The 18,781-nt window shown below is 61.0% G+C and overlaps 3 protein-coding genes across 3 annotated transcripts in view; 1 reads left to right on the top strand and 2 right to left on the bottom strand.

Moving 5' to 3' along the window:
- The first annotated feature begins 3,290 nt into the window (after positions 1–3,290).
- On the top strand, positions 3,291–5,703 carry PERCC1 (proline and glutamate rich with coiled coil 1). The gene is made up of 2 exons (XM_045820824.1): positions 3,291–3,383; positions 4,783–5,703. Exon 2 carries the CDS (start codon positions 4,829–4,831, stop codon positions 5,675–5,677), a length of 849 nt encoding a protein of 282 aa, XP_045676780.1. The 5' UTR covers positions 3,291–3,383; positions 4,783–4,828; the 3' UTR covers positions 5,678–5,703.
- An 833-nt stretch (positions 5,704–6,536) lies between these two features.
- On the bottom strand, positions 6,537–16,529 carry CCDC154 (coiled-coil domain containing 154). Its single transcript, XM_045820677.1, has 17 exons — positions 16,435–16,529; positions 14,049–14,339; positions 13,773–13,962; positions 13,512–13,558; positions 13,084–13,179; positions 12,479–12,602; positions 10,621–10,722; positions 10,414–10,542; positions 10,216–10,340; positions 9,740–9,866; positions 9,521–9,658; positions 8,360–8,479; positions 8,199–8,275; positions 7,685–7,802; positions 7,260–7,346; positions 6,777–6,961; positions 6,537–6,675 (listed from the first exon to the last, which is right to left on the bottom strand). The coding sequence occupies exons 1-17, from the start codon at positions 16,527–16,529 to the stop codon at positions 6,549–6,551; spliced, it is 2,178 nt and encodes a 725-aa protein (XP_045676633.1). The 3' UTR covers positions 6,537–6,548.
- CLCN7 (chloride voltage-gated channel 7) overlaps positions 15,485–18,781 on the bottom strand; it is a 26,681-nt gene continuing 23,384 nt past the window's right edge. Inside the window, exons 22-25 of the mRNA XM_045820787.1 lie at positions 18,338–18,397; positions 18,066–18,242; positions 17,647–17,727; positions 15,485–17,455 (exon numbers count right to left, since the gene is read on the bottom strand). Of these exons, the coding sequence (XP_045676743.1) occupies positions 17,369–17,455; positions 17,647–17,727; positions 18,066–18,242; positions 18,338–18,397 (405 nt within the window). The 3' untranslated portion in view covers positions 15,485–17,368. The remainder of the gene's footprint in view (positions 17,456–17,646; positions 17,728–18,065; positions 18,243–18,337; positions 18,398–18,781) is intronic.

Here is an 18,781-nt window from a genome sequence, read left to right as displayed (position 1 = left end):
TGCTCCTCGTGAGAGCCCTAATCTCAGATCCGGCTCCAGTGACAGAGGGAAGAGCCAAGCACCTTGGCTCCCCTATGGCTGGGAAGAAGGTCCAGACCCCACAGCTGGGCCGAGAGGTCCTGCGGGCCGCCCACTCCCACTAGCCAGCCAGCACTTCCAGCTGTGAGCTTCCTTTTGTTGCTGGAACGAAGGAGCACAAGCTGGGTGGTTGAAAACAATACTTACTGTTGCTGTGCAGTCGAAAATGGGTCTCCCTGGCTGAAAGCCGAGCTGTCTCCAAGGCTGCGCGTGGGGAGAACCACTCCCTTTTGCTTTCTAGATTCTAGAGGCCACCCCACTCCTTGGCTCCTGGCACCTCCCACCTTCACAGCCAACAGGGAGCCTGCTTCTGTTGTCACCTCTCCTCTCACTCTGACCCTCTTACCTCCCTTTTATGGGGACCCAGTATCATCTCTCATTCGGGGTCCTTACCTCAATCACCCCGACAGGGTCTCTTTGTCACGTGAGGTGACATATCTAAAGGTCCTGGGGATTAGGGCCTGGACATCTTTAGGGCCATCATTCAGCAGACCCTCAGGGCACCAGCTCTTTGAGGTCTGGGTCTTTCCCAGGCTGTCCACTCTGCAGGAACACCTTCACCGCCCTCGGTCTGGCCAGGTGAGCTATTGCTCCCATCAGCTTCCCACAAACGACCTCCTCTGGTCACATAGGCAGGGACCCTCTCCGGGGCAGGGTTGCATCTTGGCTTCCTCAATCCACCTGCCCACTGCACCCAGCCCACGCCTGGCACAGAGGAGGGCCAGAGGCCCGAGCACGGCCCTGGCCTGGTCTCTCCCGACCAGCAGGGGGCGTTATGGCTACAGCCTCATCAGCTGCTGAGGGATAGCCCCAGGAAAGTGATTTTCAACCTTTTTCATCTAGCGGCACATGTAAACTAAGTTACTAAAATTCTGTGGCACACCAAAAAATATTTTTGCCAGTCTGACAAAAATATGTATAATTTTGATTCATTTATATCAGACAGCTATTTTGGGGTTGGCTGTTGCCATTTTTTTATTTGACAATCTAAGGGAAAAGAGGTCAGTGCCCCTGACTCAATAGTCAGGTGTTGCATGGTTTAACAATTCTTGTGGCACACCAGCTGAAAATTGCTGCCCTAGGGTCCAGGGCGTGTACCAGCGGGGAGCTCCCTCAGCCAGCAGGGGGCAGGAGCAGCAATACCCGGGCAAAGAGGGAAAGGAGGGGCCCTGGCAGCCCAGGAGCCACCTGGGACCCCAACCCCAGCCTCCCGCAGATGGTGGCTGACAGCTGGGCTCAGCTGAGTCAGACAGAGTCAGCCACGGGGCTGAGGCAGGGCCACCCCTCAGGCAGGACCTGGACAACAGGGTCACTGGACCAGAGTCTCAGAGCAGAACTGTGGCTGTGCCTGAGGTCAGTCTCTGGGGGACTGAGGCCCAAACTCAGACTGGACCCAGGCAACTGAGCCTCGTCAGACACCCCTCACCTGGGCCGTGGCCTCACCCCAGGGCATGCGGAAGGGTCCGTAATGACCTATTGTACCTGTAGGCCTTATGAGACCTAGCCTGTCACACGTCCCTCCTCTCTCCCTGCATCCTTGCCCTGTGGCCCGCGGTGGCCCTGTCCCTCTGCCCTCTCCCTGGTCCCTCCCCAGGCAAACAACCTCGGCCGGTCACTCAGCTTGGCCCAGGCAGGTGCTGTTCTTGGGTGGCACAGAGTGTCTTCGTGTGGCCTTCTAGATGCCTGAGAAATGATCGGCAGCCATCACCGGGGCAGGCTTGCCTGCAGGGACGGCCTGGGTATCATTGGGTGGGGCAGGCGTCATCCACTCTAGAAGGGAGTGGAGCTGGAGCTGAAGGGCAAGGACCCAGGGAGGGGTGGAGTCGCATCCATGACCCTTCCAGTCCCATGGATGGGTGACCCCCATGTTTTGAAGAGAGATTGGGGACCATAAGTGACCATGGGCTCCAGGGGCTGGGCACACACCAAAGTGGCGGGGGCTGCTGTCCTGTCCTCAAAACCTGGACCACAGGCAGTGGCCACTGTGGGAGCCACAGTGGTTGGGACTCTGGGGTCCCCTCAGCCAGCACCACAGGGGCTGATCCAGGGGAGCAAACCACCCAGCAGTGGCCACAATGAGTAGGGGCCATGGCCACATGTGGAGGGCGCTTACTGGGCTGAACAGTACATCTGAAACTCGGGTCCACTGGACCTCAGGATGGGGCCTTTGTGGAAACTGGGTCTTTGCATGTACGATCAAGCAAGAAGAGCTGAGGCCAGAGTAGGCAGACCCCACTCCAGTGATGATGTCCTTGTGAGAAGAGGAAGACGCGGCCACAGGCACCGACAGGGACAGCCGAGAGGCCGTGGAGGCAGAGTTTGGCTACAAGCCTCGGACTGTCATGGATTGCTGACCAGTGACACCACACCTCAGGGGAGAGGCGCGGGACTGATCCCCCTAGGAGTTTCTAGAAGGAACCAGCCCGGAAGACCCTGGATTTTTTACTTCCAGCCTCCAGACTGTGGGAGACCCTCTCTGTGGTTCTCAGCCGCCCTGTGTGTGGTGACTGGTTGTGGTGGCTTCAGGACATTTGTGCAGCACCACAGGGCAGAGGGACTGGGCCCCCCAGGAGGGAGGATGGGAGGCTGGTGGGGCAACGGCTCTGGGGCCCTGCTGGTGGTCGTAAGGCACTGGCCAGGTGCAGCAGGTTCCACAAGGCTGGTGGGGGCTACCAAACCCCACAGAGAGAGGCATGAGAGCCAAAACAGGATCCAGGAAGGGAGGGGCCATCGTAGTCTGGACCCTGGGGGCAAAACCCCGGGGAGGGGGCAGGGGTTCAGCCGCAGCTCTGGGAGGGCTCGAGGTGGCTGGAGCAGGCTGAGCAGGAGCACCAGAGGCCCCACCTGCCTGAGCTCTCCGCCTGGGCTCAGCGGTCCCCAGCCTCCCTCCCTTGACCTTCTCAGGTGCTGCTGCTGGCCAGGAGCCCCATTCACCCAGAGCGCCGCACAAGCAGGGTGTCCTCTAGAGAAGGCTACTCCAGAAGTCAAAATAGCATGAAATTTAATTTTCCGCCTATCTGACAAGGCTTGGTTGGGGCCCCAATCAGCCATGGAGATAAGGGTCCTCGGCCGGGTGTGAGCCAGCTGGGCGTGCAGCAAACACTCTACTGTCCCCAGGCAGGCCCAGGCTCCCCCTCGCTGGGCCCTGGTTGCCGGGCACTAAAGCAAACGGATTCTATTTGCCCAGTCTGCGATGACAATGCAGTCCCCAAATATTTGCCAGCCCGGCCGGCAGCAAAGCCCGGCTATAAATGCTTGAGCCCAGGTGGAGGTAGGCCTGCCCGGCAGAGCTGCAGGACTCACAGGTAAGAGCAGGGCTGCACAGCAGGTGGGGAGGGTCCCGGCTTCGGCTTCGGGGTCTGGCCTCCTCTCCCTCCTGGGAAGGCTGTGGGCCCTTCTGCCCAGATGGTCTTTGGGGCCCTCCCACTCACTGGGATGGGGCACCAGAAGACTGGGCAGGGCCAGGCCCTTCAGGGAAAGCACAGGCGGTGGAGGGGGGCGGTGAGGGAGCGGGGAGCCACCCCACAGCTGGGGCCACTAGATGCCCCTGCAGGGAAGAGGGGCCTCAGCACTGAAACAAGACTGGGACTACAGCACGGCCAGTATGGCCAGCCACCGGCCTACCGGGAGCAGGGGAGGCCCGTGCTCCCCAGGTCCACCTGGCTCTCCGTGATGCCTGTGGACTCGCCCACCCCCTGGGAGGTGTTTCCTGGCAAGCTGCTGGGAGACCCCTCTCCTCCTCTCCGAATCACCTTCCCTTTCTTTCTTCCTTCTTCCCTGGCTCACTCCCCTGGAGGGGCATGCCGGATACACCCCCGGTTTGGGGGAGGCTTCAGCATTCAGAATCAGCTCCCCACACCCCTGCTTGGCTGCAGGCCAAGGGGAGAGCCACAGGCGCCCCTGACAGTTGCCTCCCCAAATCCCCTCCCCTCACTCCTGAGCCCCAGCCAAGCGGAGCCCCACAGGCCTTTTTGCCTCTCAAGGACCCTGACGAATCCTGGGGCATTGTCTCACTCACGCCTTGGTCCCCTGACAGAGGACAAACACAAGCCTGGGACTGTGCCTGCACTTACTGGAATCAGACGGGACTGGGGAGATGGGGGATGGGAGAAGCGGTGCTGGCTCGGAAGCCCCCCCAAAGCTGCAAGGGCTCTGGGCCCCGAGGCAGCCAGCCTCTGGGCTCAGCGTGGGCATCTCAGGGGCAAGGGGTCCCCTGTCCAACACCTGGGCAGACGACGCCTCAACAGGCCTGTTTATCAAGAGCCATAGCAACCCCACACTGGGACAAGCGCTCTGCCCTCCGAGGCCCTGAACCCACTTTCACCCCTGCCCCGGGGTGGCTGCCTTCCCACCTCCCCTGCTTCTCTCTTCTGTGACTTCTCCTCACCACCAGCTGACTGTTCCGGGGGCACCACCCTGTCACCTGCCTTCATTCTCTCTGACCACCCTCCAGAATGCACTGCTCACAGGGCCTGGGACCATCTGACAGGCCGGTGGCTGCTCTAAACTCCTGGGCCCACACTCTGCAGGCTCCCCCCACCCAGTTCAGGCTGTGCCCACCACCATGATGACACCCCCCTTCCAACTCTCACCCACTTCTGAGCTCAGCTCCCTCCCCAAGAACAAGTGGCCACAGTGCCCAGGCCCACCAGGAGGGCTGCAGGCCCTCACTGATAACCTGTCCCCTCTCCCCTCCCTCCCCAGCGGCACCTGCTGCCCCAGAGGCCCCAGAAGCTCCAACGTGGAGGACATGGCCACAGGCGTGATCCGACCTCTCTGTGACTTCCAGCTGCCCCTGACTTCCCTTCAGCCCTTCCCGCCCTTGGACCCAGAGCCCCCAGACACTTCTGAGGAGGAGGAGGAGGAGGAAGAGGAGGGGGAGGAGGAAGAAGAGGAGGGGGAGGAGGAAGAAGAAGAGGATCTGGAGGGTGCGGGGCCAGGGTCCCACAGCCCAACTCCCCAGAGCTCAGGTTGGGCCACAGTTGCCCCAGAAGAGGCCCCTCCAGGTCTGAGCAGCACGGAGACACCACTGCAGCTGCTGCGGTTCTCTGAGCTCATCAGCGGGGACATCCAGAGGTACTTTGGCCCCAAGGACAGGGGGCAGGACCCAGACGCCTGTGACATCTATGCCGAAGGCCACCCAGCCCTCAGCTCAGCCAGGGAGCTCTACTGCACAGACCTGGTGCATCCAGCCCAGGGCGGGCTCCCTGATGACGACAGGGCCTCCGGGCCTGGGGCCCACTCTCCCCAGGGCCCCCAGGGGCGGGGGCAGGAGACAGGCTTTGGCGGGGACAGGGTGCAGTCCCTGGGACCGCTGGCTGAGCTGTTCGACTACGGGCTGCGGCAGTTCTCGGGGCCCGGGCTGTTGGCTGGCCCCCAGCTGAGGCTGGAGCAGAAGTACAGCCACATCACCCCCATGACCCAGAGGAAGCTGCCCCCCTCCTTCTGGAAGGAGCCGGCACCCAGCCCCCTGGGCCTGCTGCACCCGGGTACGCCTGACTTCAGTGACCTGCTGGCTAGCTGGTCGGTGGAGGCTGGCCCAGAGCCACCAGGCAGGGGTGCCCAGACCCTGGAGGGGGTACAGCTGGCTGAGGCCTAGTGAGCAGCCAGGGTTGGTGGGGTGAGCTGGGGTGGCAGGGGTCTGGGATCTCCTCATGGCTGTCCTGCTGGGGGGCGCTCTGGGGCCCTCCATGGTGGGCAGCCATCAGGAGGACAGAGCAGCCTAGGGAAGCCCGGACTCTCCGGGCCTGGGAAGAGGGGCAGGGCTCATCCTGGGACCTGAAGCTGCAACCCCCATAGGCCACCAGGGCAGGAATGTGCAGGGGCTGAAGTCCCTAGGACCTGACCCGGCCACCCTGGCCTCAGCCTTTGGAGCTCTGCCCACAGGAAAAGACGACAGGGCAGGAGCTGTGGCCACCTGGAGACTATGGGCTCAGGGGAAGGATGCACTGCGCCCATCCAGACCAGCCCCCGAGACTCCCAAGGGCAACCATCCCACTGCCTGACCACTGGCTAGTCCCAGGCGGCCCGTTCTGAAGCAGGTGGCAGGGCCAGCTACCCAGATGAACCGAGAGTTTTTTTGGAGAGGCAGGAGGAGGCACAGCTGAGTGGATGAGCAAACACACTGTTTGCTCCCTGCATTAGGACAGGAAGAGATGATTCTCTGTTGGGTGCCTTGCAGGTTTGAAGGGTATGACTGACAGGCAGAGATCCTGGGCCTCGGCTGGCCTGGCTGCTGGGGAACCCAGCTGGGAGTGGGTGTGGATTCTGGGCCTCTGGGCCTGTTTGCGGGAAGACCCAGGAAAACGGCTGGGCCTGGAGCTTAGCTGGGCTTGGTCAAGAGAAGGGCATCCTGGGAGTCTGAGGATGGGTAGGCTTCGAAGATGGGTCCTCTTGGTCACTCCAGCTGCCTGGTCTTCCTGACCCCCTGGAGGGAGTCTGCACTCTGACAGATATGGGAGCTGGCAGGTTTATTTCTGACAAGGGGGAAAGGGTGTGAACTGGTGGGCAGGCTCCTGGCCAAGGGACCTCTCCAAGACTGTTCTTGGCCTCTGCTGGGCCACCTGGTTCATGAGGACCGCTTTCCACTGCAGCCACCTGCCCGGAAACATGGCCTATGACCCACTGCCCTTGGGGCCTCCCCCAGTCCCGAACCCAGACCCAGAGGGGCCTCTAGAAGGCAGCTCCCCGCTGCTCACCTCACAGCCTGATACACGCCCCAGCAGTTCACGGGGACCACCTCACCAGAAGCCACATCCTTGATGAACTGCTGTCTCACCAGGGACGTGAAGACCTTCCTGCTGCCGAGCGTCGGGGCCCTCGGGCCCTCCTCACTCCACAGGCGCACCAGGCACTCCCTCAATGTGGCCATCTCCTCCATGCGCTGAGGACAGAGGCACGGATGTGGGAATGCAGGAATGGGAGCAGGGGGTGGGACAGCACACAGGATTATCTTCTCCTGGGCAAACCAGGGGCTTATCTGCCTGGAAATGCTGCTCAGGCCAGACGTGCAGACATACAGGTAGTGGGGGAGACCAGAGACAGAGGGGTGGGCAGGCTGGGAGGGGCGAGGGGGAACTGGGACCCAGGCGCTGCAGAGAAGAAGCAGCCCCCCACCTGACCTGGGAGCCCTGGGGCTGCTCGGGGAGGGCCTGTCTCACCAGTGCAGGGCCGCCTCTCACCAGCTTGGTTTCCGAATTAAACTTGAGATTCTGGATGGTCTTGTTGTCCTGGATGCTGTTTTCCAATTTCATTATTTGGTTCTGAAACTAAATACTGCCCCCCGTTTGTGGACATGGAAGCAGCCCCCACCCCAACCCCCCAGAGGAGGAACTGACCTCTGACACGTGGGTCGTCACCCCTTGAAGGGACGAGGGGGCATCGCTCAGCCCAGTGATCAGGTGGGACCCCCAGTGCTCAGGGCCGCGCCTTTCACCGTGATCGCTGGCGCCCCCAGTGTTGGAACTTCCAAAGGCTGAGACGTGGGGAGTCCCCCAGCAGGATGTCTGTGAACCTCCTCGGGACCCTCCACAGGGGGCTATCCCCCGCCCCCAACCTGATGGCCCCTTCTTCTGAGTGGGACAGGCCTAGGGACCCGGGAGGGTACCGTGGCCAGCTTGCCCTGGATCTCGGCGATCTTCCGCCCAGGGCTGCCCTCCTTGAGCAGCCGCACCGACGACAGCAGAGCAGCCAGCTCCTGCCGCAAGGCCCCAACCTCGAACTCTCTGCGGTAACAGGGGGCCAGAGGCTGCCAGGCTCCAGGAGAGCCCTGAGGTGAGGGGCATGGTAGGTGGAGGGCGGAGGTTCCGGGGAAAATACGGGGCGCTCAGCTTCACCCCTCCTCCAGTGGGGGCTGGGGTCACCAACGGGTGAGAGAGGGAGAGACTTGGGGGTCTGTGCAGGCTGCCCCCAAGGGGGCCAAGCCAGGCCTTGGGAGGGTTAGGGCTGTCACAGGTGCCAGGAGCTCACCGAGCAGCACCTGGGAGAAGCCCCGTTGGTGCAGCAAGGTGGTTCTGTCAGCCATACTCTCCCAGCCCGCTCCCTGACGGTCAGCTCAGTGGAGCTCGCTCCCCTTCCCAGGGCCACGGTCCTACCAGGCTTCTGCCAGAGCTCAGCCTCACCTGGCTTTACCCTCGGCAGAAATCTTGAGGTCTGAGTCGCTCTTGTGTAGGACACACCTGTCAGAGATGGCTTCTATCTGAAACAGCAGAGCTGGGGGTGGGCTGGTGGCTAAGGGTGGGCACGGCGGGGGAGGGGAGGCGCAGCCCTGGCCCTCACGCACCTGCCAGGGCAGGCTGTCCACGGTCTCCCGCACCTCCCTCAGGTGCGCCTGGGCCTCCTTTTGACACTGGGCCAGGCCCTCCAGCGATCTCCGCTCTGCACCTTCCCACTCAGTCTTTGCCTGGGACACAGACACCCAGTGAGGCCAGAGCCTGGACAGGGAGGGTGGGCAGACAGACTTTGCACACTAGACTCTGAGCACACGCTCACAGGCCTCACACAGCCCAGACCGCCCTGCTAGGCACACGGCAGGCCTCGCTCGGCCCCTTCCCCACTCCAGCCCCGGCTGCCCCCGGGGGTCAGTAGGGACAGGAACAGAGAAAAGGCCACCTGCCCACACCTGCAGGAGAGGAGACACAGGGCAGACCCAGGGGACCTGGCCCCACAACCAAAGGGCACATGTGTGTGTTCACAGCAATGCCATCCATATCGCCAACAAGGGCAGCAGCCCAGTGTCCATCAGCTGACAAACAGATACACAAGTGGCGGTCTACCACATGGTGGAGTAGCACTCAGCCATGAAAAGGGAAAAGGCACCCATATGTGCTGCAACACCAATGTATGTAAAAAAGTCATGCTCTGTGGGAGAAGCCAGACACAGAAGGTCACATAATGTGTGATTCCATTTCCGTGAAGTGTCCAGAACAGGCAAATCCAGAGACTAAAAGCAGATGGTGGGCGCTAGGGGCTGGGGCGGGGAGGGGAGCAACGGCTGATGAGGACAGAGTCTCCTTTGGGGGGACGAAACCCTTCTAAAAGTGATTGTGGTGGCAATTGCACAACTCTGAATATACGCAAAAAGTCTCACTGAATTATACATTTTAAAAGGGTCAATTTTATGGTATGTGAATTAGACTTTAACAAAGCTATTACAAAAAAGAAGAAAAACACCCAAAAAGCAGATTTTGCCTTGCTGGCCCCTCTGTGGAGCCCCCGTGTGGTGGGGTCTCTGGGGCCTATGAATGTCTCAGCAGCTGACCCTAGGCTGCCCCGCTCTGGGCAGGAGGTCTCCCAGGCACAAGGCCACCCTGGGCTTTGCAAGCAGTCACTGGGTACGCATGGGACCTGCTGGTCAGGCCTGCACCTTTGGGAGCCGAGGGGGGCCGGGCCCCACCCCCACCTGTCTCAGCTGCCTTTCCGCCAGGCAGTGCTGTAGCCTTACCTCGCACAGCCTCTGGGTCAGTGTCTGTTCCTGCAGGTCCAGCCTCCAGCTCAGGGCCAAGAAGTGGTCACTCAGGTCCCTCACCTGTCTGACCAGCTCAGCCACGGACCCCTCCAAGGCCTGGCTCTTCTCTTGGAGCTGTGGGAGGTCAGGCTGAGTGGGGTGCCTGTGTAGGTGGGGATCCCAGAGGAGACCTGACCCAGCCCCTGCTGCCCTCACCAGCTCCAGCGTGCTGTGCGTCTCGTGCCGGGCCAGCTCGCTGGCCAGCCGCATGGCCTCCAGGTTTTCCTGCAGGTAGGCAGCCAGGTCCCCAGCCTGGCTTTCCTCCAAGCAACCCTTGGTGTCCCTGCGGGTTGGTGCCACTGAGAGAAACTGTCCCTCAGCTGAGGCTGGCCTGCCCCTCAGAGCTGGGCCAGGGAGGGGAGCCTGGCTGCTGGCTCCAGAACTTCCAAGAGACCCAGTGGAGCAGAGGGTGGCAATGTCAACACAGGGGCCACCAAAACGGGGCTGTGTCCCCCACTGCCACACCGAGTTTCCCCACGAGGGGCAGGCTGGGATGGGCAGCTACTCTGCTCGGGTCGCCCCACTGGGCCTGGCACTGGGCTCAGGATGCTGGGACCTGGGGAGAGGAGCCATTTCGGTCCACCCAGCCTGACAGCTTCGTTCTCTGCCCACTGCTCTATTTGGATACCCACCGGGCCTTCTGCTCAGCCAGGAGGACACGGTTCAGCGACACCTGGTTCTGGCGTACAAACTTGGTCAGCTGGACGACAGCCCGGTCCAGGCCCCGGCACTGCTCCAGGAGGTAGCACTCTTCCTGCTGTGGTGCAGAGGTGGCCCTGAGACCCATGCCACCCCCCACCAGGTGCCCAGCCCGTGCCCTACCTGCCCACCTTGCACTGCCCGCGCAGGGCTTGCACACGCTCCTCCGCCAGCTCCTGAAGGTTTTGCCACCTGCTTTCCAGCTCCTCCCGCAGACCGCTCTCCACCTTCAGCCGTGTGCTCTCAGAGGCCTTCATTCTCTGCGCGAGACTCCGCCCATTGCTGCAAGCTGGGTGACAGGGGACACGGCAGAGCCCCACCAGCCTGCAAGCTCCCACCTTCTCTAGGGCCAGGAAGCTCTTCTGCAGGAAGCCACACAGCTTAGCCTCCCTCTTGAGAAAGCGAAGGCTCATCTCCTCACCCAGTTTGGTCACCTGGGCCTGTGGAGGGGGCATACACGGGCACTGTGCTGCCACTTTGCTGGGTGCCCTCTTCCCACAGCCATCCCCCACCACCATGCCATCTTGGATTGTTTTCTTGCCTAACCATCTCCATTGTGGGGGTTCTGGGTTCTGTGTCCCTGGCTGTCCCGGAGCCTAGCAGAGCTGGGCCTGCCACACCCTCCTTAGGAAGAAAGGAAAGGCAGGCAGGGGTCACATGTTCAGGCAAAGGGCTGTGAAGGGTCTGCAGGCCATGCTCACGCAGGTCTAGGATACACTTGGTGCCTGAGTAGTGGCCATGAGGCACCTCTCAGGGAAGACAGCACAGTAGCTACCACCAAACCACACCCAGAGCTAGCAGCCTCAGGAAGGAGATCAAGTGCATGTATGAGCACACACTTGTACACATGTGCACACATGCAAATGTGCGCACTCATGCACACACACACCCTTTGCCCAGATAGGGGCCCTTTCCATCATTCTACCCCCTCTCAGCTCCCTTCCTGCTGCACCGAGGGTCTGAGGGGACTGGGGCCAGGGGAGTCAGGGCCCAGCCTGGCCCTGTCCCCCTGTCTAACACACCCACAGGGCAGGCAGGGCTCTGGCAGGAGGCACCTTCTCCAAGGCCACAGAGCCCTGTGGGAAGCTCCCGCAGCCCCCAGGGAAGGTGAGCACCAGCCTTTGCTGGCCTCCCTGCCCGTGCAGGATGACCTGGAGCAGAGCTGGGCAGATGCTCTGTAAAGAGCCAGACAGTAGATGTTTTAGGTTTATGGGCCATGGGGTCTATGTCACAGCTCCTCAGCTCTGTGGCTCCAGCGCAATAGCAGCTGCGGACAATAGTAAATGAATGGGAATGGCTGTGTGCCGATAAAACTTTATTTACAAAGCCAGGTGGCCGGCCATAGCTTGTAGACCCCAGCCCTAGAGTGGGCTTACGGAAGAGGCAGGCATCCCACCCGGTGAATGGCATTGCAGGAATCCGTGCAGCTCCTGGCTGGTGGGCAGCTAGCAGTCTCTTGAGGGAACCAAGGCACTAACTTCCCCAAGGGCGGTGGAAGGGAAACACTACCAGAGCTGAGCAGCTGAGTTATGTGGGCGGCAGCTGGAGCCTCCCTGGTGTAGAGCGCAGTCCCTGGTCTCTATTTGCAGAGCAGAGGAGGCTTTCCCACCCCCTGCCCCACCTCCTAAGGGGCCCCACGCAGGAGGGGAAACTGTGCCAGCCCAGAAGTGCAAGCACTGGGAGATGCACCTTCAGGAAGGTAACTTCCACTTTGCATGAGGGAGCACCAAGTTTGAAAACGGCCGAGAAAGGGGCTTTGGGCTACAATGTTCTATTTCTAGATTTGGGTGCTGGTTACACAGAAAGGAGGGAGGAGGGGCAGTGGCTGAGCTCATGTCAACAACAAAACTTTCCGTGACAAGGAAGGTGCTCTGTCTTGGTGCAGCTCCTGTCGACAGACACTGGCCACACAAGGCCACTGAGCATTTGAAGTTTGGTTTGTGTGATGGAGGCACTGAGTTTTAAATTGTCTAAAATGTTAGCTAATTTCAATATACAGAGTCACATGTGGCTAGCGGCCAGTGTATTAGATAGCACGGGACTTGGGGATCACCCCACAAGTCTGATCGCGTGGAGGGGACTGCAGAGGTAGCTGGAATGAGGAAAGAACCCGAAAGGAGAAGGACCAAGGTTGGGCTGGGAGCATGGGAGTTTCCTTCCAGATGGACCCTGTCACCCAGCACCCTGCCTGGGTACCTGCAGCCTGGCCACCTCATGGTCCATCTTCTGGCTGGCCTCCTCCTGGCTCCTCTGCAACGCACTGCAGGCTACCTCCCGGTTCTGCTCCTCCTGCTCCAGCTTCTCAGTCAAGTCAGCCAACCTAGGGGCACCAGCTAAAGGTCACAGCAGCCCAGCCAGGCAGAGGGCCTGGCTGGGGAGCCACAGGGAGGCCGGCGGGGCCCTTAAACTTCAAGAATCCTTCTCAGGCAAAGGCCTACATGGGTGTGGGGAGTGGGGGACTAGGCCGACCTACAGGCCTTTGGAGCAGGAAGTGCCTAACCTGCCTGAGTAAACAGAGAGAGGGGCCAAGATGCTGGTGTCCTGTCCCCACCTGGGAAGGTGCGAGCTGGGCCCTGGTGAGCAGGACCTAGACCTACGGGAAAGGGGAAGGGCTGGGAATCCTGGCACTCAAGTCTCCTTTTCCCACAGAGGGTCTACAGAGCGTCTGAGGCTCCCCGCCAGTCAGCAGCTTGGCAGTGAAGGAAGTGAACACCTGCCCTGCCCTGGAGACTCCCACACGACCACACCATGCACAGCGGGCCCAGAGCCAGCCCCTGGGGAAGGGGGTGAATGCTGCTCACCGCAGGTTGGCCTCCTGCTCGGTGCCCTTCCGCTCAGAGTCCTGGAGTGCCTGCTTCCTCCTGATCTGGGTCAGAGCCTCCCGGACTTCCACCAACCTGGCACACAACAGCCGCTTCTGCCTGGGGCCTGCCCAGCCAACCCTCCTGGTAGCCAGGAGAAGCCCAGAGCTACCAGGGACCGGGTACCCAGCCAAGGGCCACAGCAGCAAGCTCCCCACCCCTTTCCCAGGCCTCTGTAGGCTGCTGAGGCTCACACAAATCCAGAGCTTTTGAATTCTGCCATGGGCATGTATTGCTTGCCTGTGCATGACAACTCATTGGGGAAACAAAACCCTGTGGGTGATGCCCCGACGGATCTGGCATCAGCCACTGCTTTCCCAAAGCCCACTTCCCCCTTGCAAAGGCCTGTACCACGAGTACGGGGATACCTCTTGTCCAGGGCTTGCATCTGGTTCTGGTTCTGGGGGCTGGGGAACTGCAAGGAGGAGGGTGTGGGTTCAGTGCAGGCTGTGGGCCCTCACGGCCTGACCAGCACAGACATAGCTTCTGGGGGTTCTCTGGGCTCCCGGCCTGAGCAGCATGGCTTGAGCTGAGTTCAGGGTCCAGGAAACAGCTGCCCCAACACCCAGGAAAGGGGGAGCCTGGCCTATGGGTGGGGATGAGCCACCTTCCAGCCAATGGTGGCTCACCTCCAGGGTCTCCTTCTCAGGGGCCCAAGCTGCCTGTTGTACCTCCCGCTTCAGCTTCTTCAGCTCTGAGTCTTGCAGCTGCACGCTGGCCTGCACCTGGTGCAGCTCCCGCAGCAGGCTCAGTGTGGCACGCTCACAGTGGTCCTTATGTCCCTGTAGGGATGCCACCTCAGCCTGCAGGTTGGTCACCCTAGCCAGAGAGAGAAGCTGGCCGAGTTGGCATCCATGCACAGGGCTGATGTGTGGTTCTTCCAAACTGGTCCCCACAGGGCTCACCATTGCTTCAGCTGCTTCCAGAGCTTGGGGGTGTCCTGCTCTGGGACAGAGGTGGTAGATGCCAGGTGGCTGGACTCATACCTTCCAGAGATCTCCTCCAGACTCGGGGGCTCAGGGCTGGCCAGCCCTTCCTCCAGGAGGTGCCCCAGGTCCTCCAAGGGAATAGTGCTTAGCTGGGAACAGGGCGAAGCCCCGGGCAAGCGGTTGCTGTCAGCCAGCTCTGCAAGAGGCACCTTCAGGCTCGCCACTCGGCCTTCTGGGGTGACAAGGGACGCCGGCTTCCAGATGGAGCTTAGGGTAACAGGGACCCAGAATCAGTGCAACTGTCACTAAGTGTGCCTACTGAGCTCACTGGGGCTCACTTTGCTGAGTGGCATGGCCCAGCCCGGAAAAGGCTCGGCTCTCAGTACTCCACAACAAGAAGCTTAGGCTCAGAGAGGTGCAACCCCTGCCTTTGAACACACAGCACTGGGCAGCAGAAATGGGTGTCCTGCTTGGCCAGCTTCAAAAGGAGCCCCCAGGCTGTGAAGCAACCTGAGGATCAGGAAGCAGAGCTGTCCCCTGGGCCCATGCCCCTATGCAGTCCCCTTCCCACACTGTCTTTCTGGCCTCGGCGCCAGCTGGCACCTGGCTCACCTGATCCAGCTTCACCAGCAGCCAGTCTGGCTTTGGCCACTGTCAAGAGGCCCAGGGCCAAGTGCCCCGTGACTGCCCAGCACTGGAAACCGGGGTGGTTGGGCAGGGGGAGCAGCTGGAGGGAGGCAGGGAAATCAAATCTGAAAGGCCCCAGGTCCCTCAGGGGGGAACACACAGGGCATGAAAGGGTGAGCTCCTGTTCTCACATCGCACCTCCTTCCAAGACAATACCAAGGCAGGCAGTGAGGGCTCTTCTGGAACCTTCTTCTCCTCACCAGAACCTTGTGACTCCCCAGCCCAACTGCCAGTGGAACCTGTGTCTTCAACTCTCCTGGTCCTGCAAGGCCTCCCCAACTGCCTGTTTCTGGACGGATCTGGGGGGGCACTGCTCAGCCAGCCAGAGGCTGGGAACGGGAGACCCGTGGCCTGGGGCGGGCAGGAGGGACGCCAAGGAGCGACTGCTGGCCCTACGGTCGTTAGGCCGGAGCAGAAGGCTGGGAGCCCAGACCAACACAGCCAGTCCTGCATCTGAAAACAGAGGCCGCAGGGGACCACCCAAAAGAAACAGGATGTGCCCTGACCGGTGCAGCTCAGTGGGCTGGGCATCACCGCACCAAGCGGAAGGTTGCTGGTCTGATTCCTGGTCAGGGCACATGCTTTGGTTGCGGGTTCGGTCCCTGGTTGGGGGTGAGTGAGGCAACCCATCGATGTTTTTCTTTCTCCCTCCCTTTCCCCCCTCTCTAAAAATAAAACCTTAAAAAAACCTCAGTGACAAGAGCAGCCACAGTAAGAAAGCCGAGTAAATTTCAATAGTCCATTTTATTTAACCCAGTTCATCTAAAATATTACCATTTCAACATTTAATACAAAAAATGAATTGAAATGCTGTACTTGTTTTCTCCACACCGTGTCTTCAAAGGCTAGTAAAGGGTATTTTATGTCTCACTTCAGAGACGGACACTCCAGCCCCTGGCCCCACCCATGCCACCTAGACCCGCTCACTGAGGGCTGGCTGGGGCTTCGGTGTGACAAGGTGAACACTTCCGCCAACCTCCTCCAGGGGGAGCCGCACCACACGCCTCATGGCCTCCAAGAGCAGTGAGGAGACAGCCGGCCCAGACAGAAGGGCCTCTGGGGAGAGGCCCCAACACCCAGCTCTCTGGCTGCCCCCGGAGCAATGCCACCCAGGCGTGTGTGAGGATGCAGTGCTTGGTGCCTGGGGGGCTCCCTTCTGTGAGGTGTGTAAAGGCCGAAGCTGCACACCACCTCCATGTTTCTGGGTCTCTTATCGGTGTCTCCCTCTTAGGAGTGTCCACACTAGGGTGCTGCCCACCTGCACCACACACTGAAGTGGGCCTCACCCCAGGCATGCCCACCCTGTGGTCCAGGAATCCCAGGCTGCTAGCCTGCGGTCCTCGCTGAGTGGGACCAGGAAGCTCGCACTGGCTGGCTGGTACAGCTTCTTTATTTCTCCCGTTCCGATCCCACACAGCAGACACCTGCTCCTCCCCACCCCCACCCACCACAGAGACTCCCCACCGCAGGACAGGACCTGCAATTAGAGGCCCCACTCCCTCATAAGGGGCTGAAACCAAGGTGCACCACCATCGGCTCACGACAAAGGCATATGAATCACTCCATCAGAGACGGGCTGGGGACTTGGGAACCACCTTTTAAAAAGGTCCTATGGGACTAGTCCCACCTGGCCTCGGAGGGGCACAGCACCTCTGCTCCAGGCTCACCAGCTCACCCCAGAGCCCAGCCGCCAGGATTGGAATCGTAGCTGCCCAGGAACTTCACCGTGGGCCAGGCGTCCTCAGAGGCCTTTGTTACCCTCCCCGCCATGCTGAGAAGACCGGATTTCCCAGACGCTGTCCACGTGGCAGCGACAGGTGTTCATCTGGACTCCAGCTCCAGAGGGCATGCGGTGACAGCAGTGTGGCAGGACTTGGGCTCAGGCCCATGGGTGGTTCTCAGCTCTCCTTTGGCCAAGACTCCATCACAGAGCCCATAGTGCCCCAAGTGGGGGTGCAGCCCAGGGGGGCACACGTGGTGAGCTGGGAGAAGAGCCAGCTTCCTGACAGCCTGCTCCAGAGTCTGCTCTCCAGGGCTGTCCTGCTGGCCCAAGCCCTCATCCTTGGGCAGCCAGCTGGGCCTTTGCGCAGGTTGGTCCCAGCTGCACAGGTCTATCACCGCATGGCCACAACATGAGCCGAGGGGGCAAGGCCAAAGGCCTATGCCGTGGCCTCGCATCCCCCAGGCCTCCAGCTGGCAGAGTGCAGGTAGCATGGTCCTTCTGGGCCAGCAAGGAGGGGAACAAGGAGCAAAGAAGCAGGGATAGGGCCCTGCAGCACTCGGACCCATGGGGCCCAGCTCACTCATGGGCTCACACATGTGAACACACACAGACACACATGCAGACACACACGCACACACAACCTCTCACTGGCTCTCAGGAAGTGAGCACTTGCGTGAACATCCGATCCCTGAAGGAGAAGAGACAGGAAGGTGGAGAGTGACTCCAAGGGGCTGAGGCAAAGGGGAGTGTGTAGAACACTGTCAAGGCGCCCAAGCGACGGTCACGCTCACACCAGCTGGGTCATCCCTGAGGTCTGGAGGACAGGGATCGGCTGCTGCCCGAGGAGTGAGGTGGGGACCCCAGGTGGAGTGCCAGGGCCAGGATCTCATGTCTGGGCCAGTGAGAGCTCCTCCAGGCCCCCCTTCCCAAGCCGGTACCTGGCCAGGTCTTTCCTCGTTACCAGCCCGACTACCTGTGGGAACAAAGCCAGGTCATGGTAATCCAGCGGCCCCCATCTCACCTCTGGAAGCATGCGGGGTAGCAGCAGTTTGGAGAAGACCCGGAAGTGGGCACACGGCCCAGAAGAATCTGAGAGCAACTGTGCAGGGGTGGTCAGGGCAGGCAGGTCAGGGGGCACGGCCCTCTGCCCTCCTGGCAACTCACCTGATTGTGGTTGTCCACCACCACCAGGTGCCTGAGGCCCAGGGCCCGGAAGAGCTTGAACACCCGGGGTAGAGAGGCCTCCTGCAATGTGGCACAGCCTCAGCTTGCCTGCTGGCCCAGACTGGCCCCAGCTGAGAGCAGAGGCAACGCCCACCAAGCTCAGGGTCGGCTGCCTACCATCACTCCCACCACTGCCAGCACAGCAACGTGTGTCCCAAACCACCCATTCTCCGCCGTGCCCGCTCCCCGTCCGCCTCCATTGTTCTGTCGGCATCTGGCTCCACAGCCACCCCCATCCCCAAACCTTGTCCTAAATGTAAGGACATAGCTGTTCCCACTCTTCCACTGACTGCACTCCAGCCCCTCCCTGGCAGGCCACTGAAGGCCACCTCCTGAGCCTGCAAGCGGGAATCAGGTACCTGGGGCACGGTGTAGGGGGAAGGGTTCATGAATTCGGAGAGATCCATGGTGCACTCGCGCTCATCCTGGGACACATGGATGGACTGGATGGGGGGGAAGCGAGGGTAGGCGTCCCGGAAGTCCTTCAGCCTCAGCCTCCGCTGTACCAGGCCCCTGTTGGACCGCTCGACAAACACCTATGTGCAGGAGGTGATGGGCAGGGGTGGTGCATACCAACACCGCAGCACCCAGCCTGGTGTCTCCCACCATCTGGAGGTGCTGTGGAGCTTACCTTGTGCTTCAAGAGGACAATTAGCTGGGAGCGAAGAATCAGGCCCTGGAGCCGTGCTGACTGCAGGGGAAAGACAACAGATGGCCTTGTCCGTGGGCAGCGCCCAAGGCCCACGGCCCTGCCTGCCTGGCTCCTGGCCCTGCGGAAAGCTCAGAGGTAGTACCTCAGCAGCAGTTTGAGGACGTATGCTCAGGGACCTGAGTCTAATCAGGCTCCCCATCACGCCCCTCATCAATGTGTGGCCTTGCCAAAGGCATCAGACCTAGACATCTGGGAGGGACAGTGGGATCCACAACACAGAGTGAGGACCAGAGCGCCCTGGTGCCGGGGCGAGACGCAGGCCTAGCCCTGACGAAGTTCTCCCAGACCTTCGGGAGCTTGTTACTGGACAGGTCACACACTCCGTCAGGGCCTCTCCTGACACAGGCTGTGGCCACGGCTGGT

The sequence above is a fragment of the Phyllostomus hastatus genome, unplaced genomic scaffold (genome assembly GCF_019186645.2).
Source record: "Phyllostomus hastatus isolate PE091 unplaced genomic scaffold, TTU_PhHast_1.1 phas_scaffold_442, whole genome shotgun sequence".
Taxonomy (NCBI): Eukaryota; Metazoa; Chordata; class Mammalia; order Chiroptera; family Phyllostomidae; genus Phyllostomus; species Phyllostomus hastatus.
This window is presented reverse-complemented; position numbering and strand designations above follow the sequence as displayed.

What these genes read in the sequence shown, in the direction of transcription:
- CCDC154 (XM_045820677.1), bottom strand. Translation starts at nt 16,529, where the DNA reads ATGGCGGGGAGGGTAACAAAGGCCTCTGAGGACGCCTGGCCCACGGTG. An exon ending in GCTTCCTGGCCCTAGAGAAG is followed by an intron (nt 10,543 to 10,620) that starts GTGGGAGCTTGC and finishes AGTCTCGCGCAG; the next exon opens with AGAATGAAGGCCTCTGAGAG. An exon ending in CGCACAGCACGCTGGAGCTG is followed by an intron (nt 9,659 to 9,739) that starts GTGAGGGCAGCA and finishes GACCTCCCACAG; the next exon opens with CTCCAAGAGAAGAGCCAGGC.
- PERCC1 (XM_045820824.1), top strand. Translation starts at nt 4,829, where the DNA reads ATGGCCACAGGCGTGATCCGACCTCTCTGTGACTTCCAGCTGCCCCTG.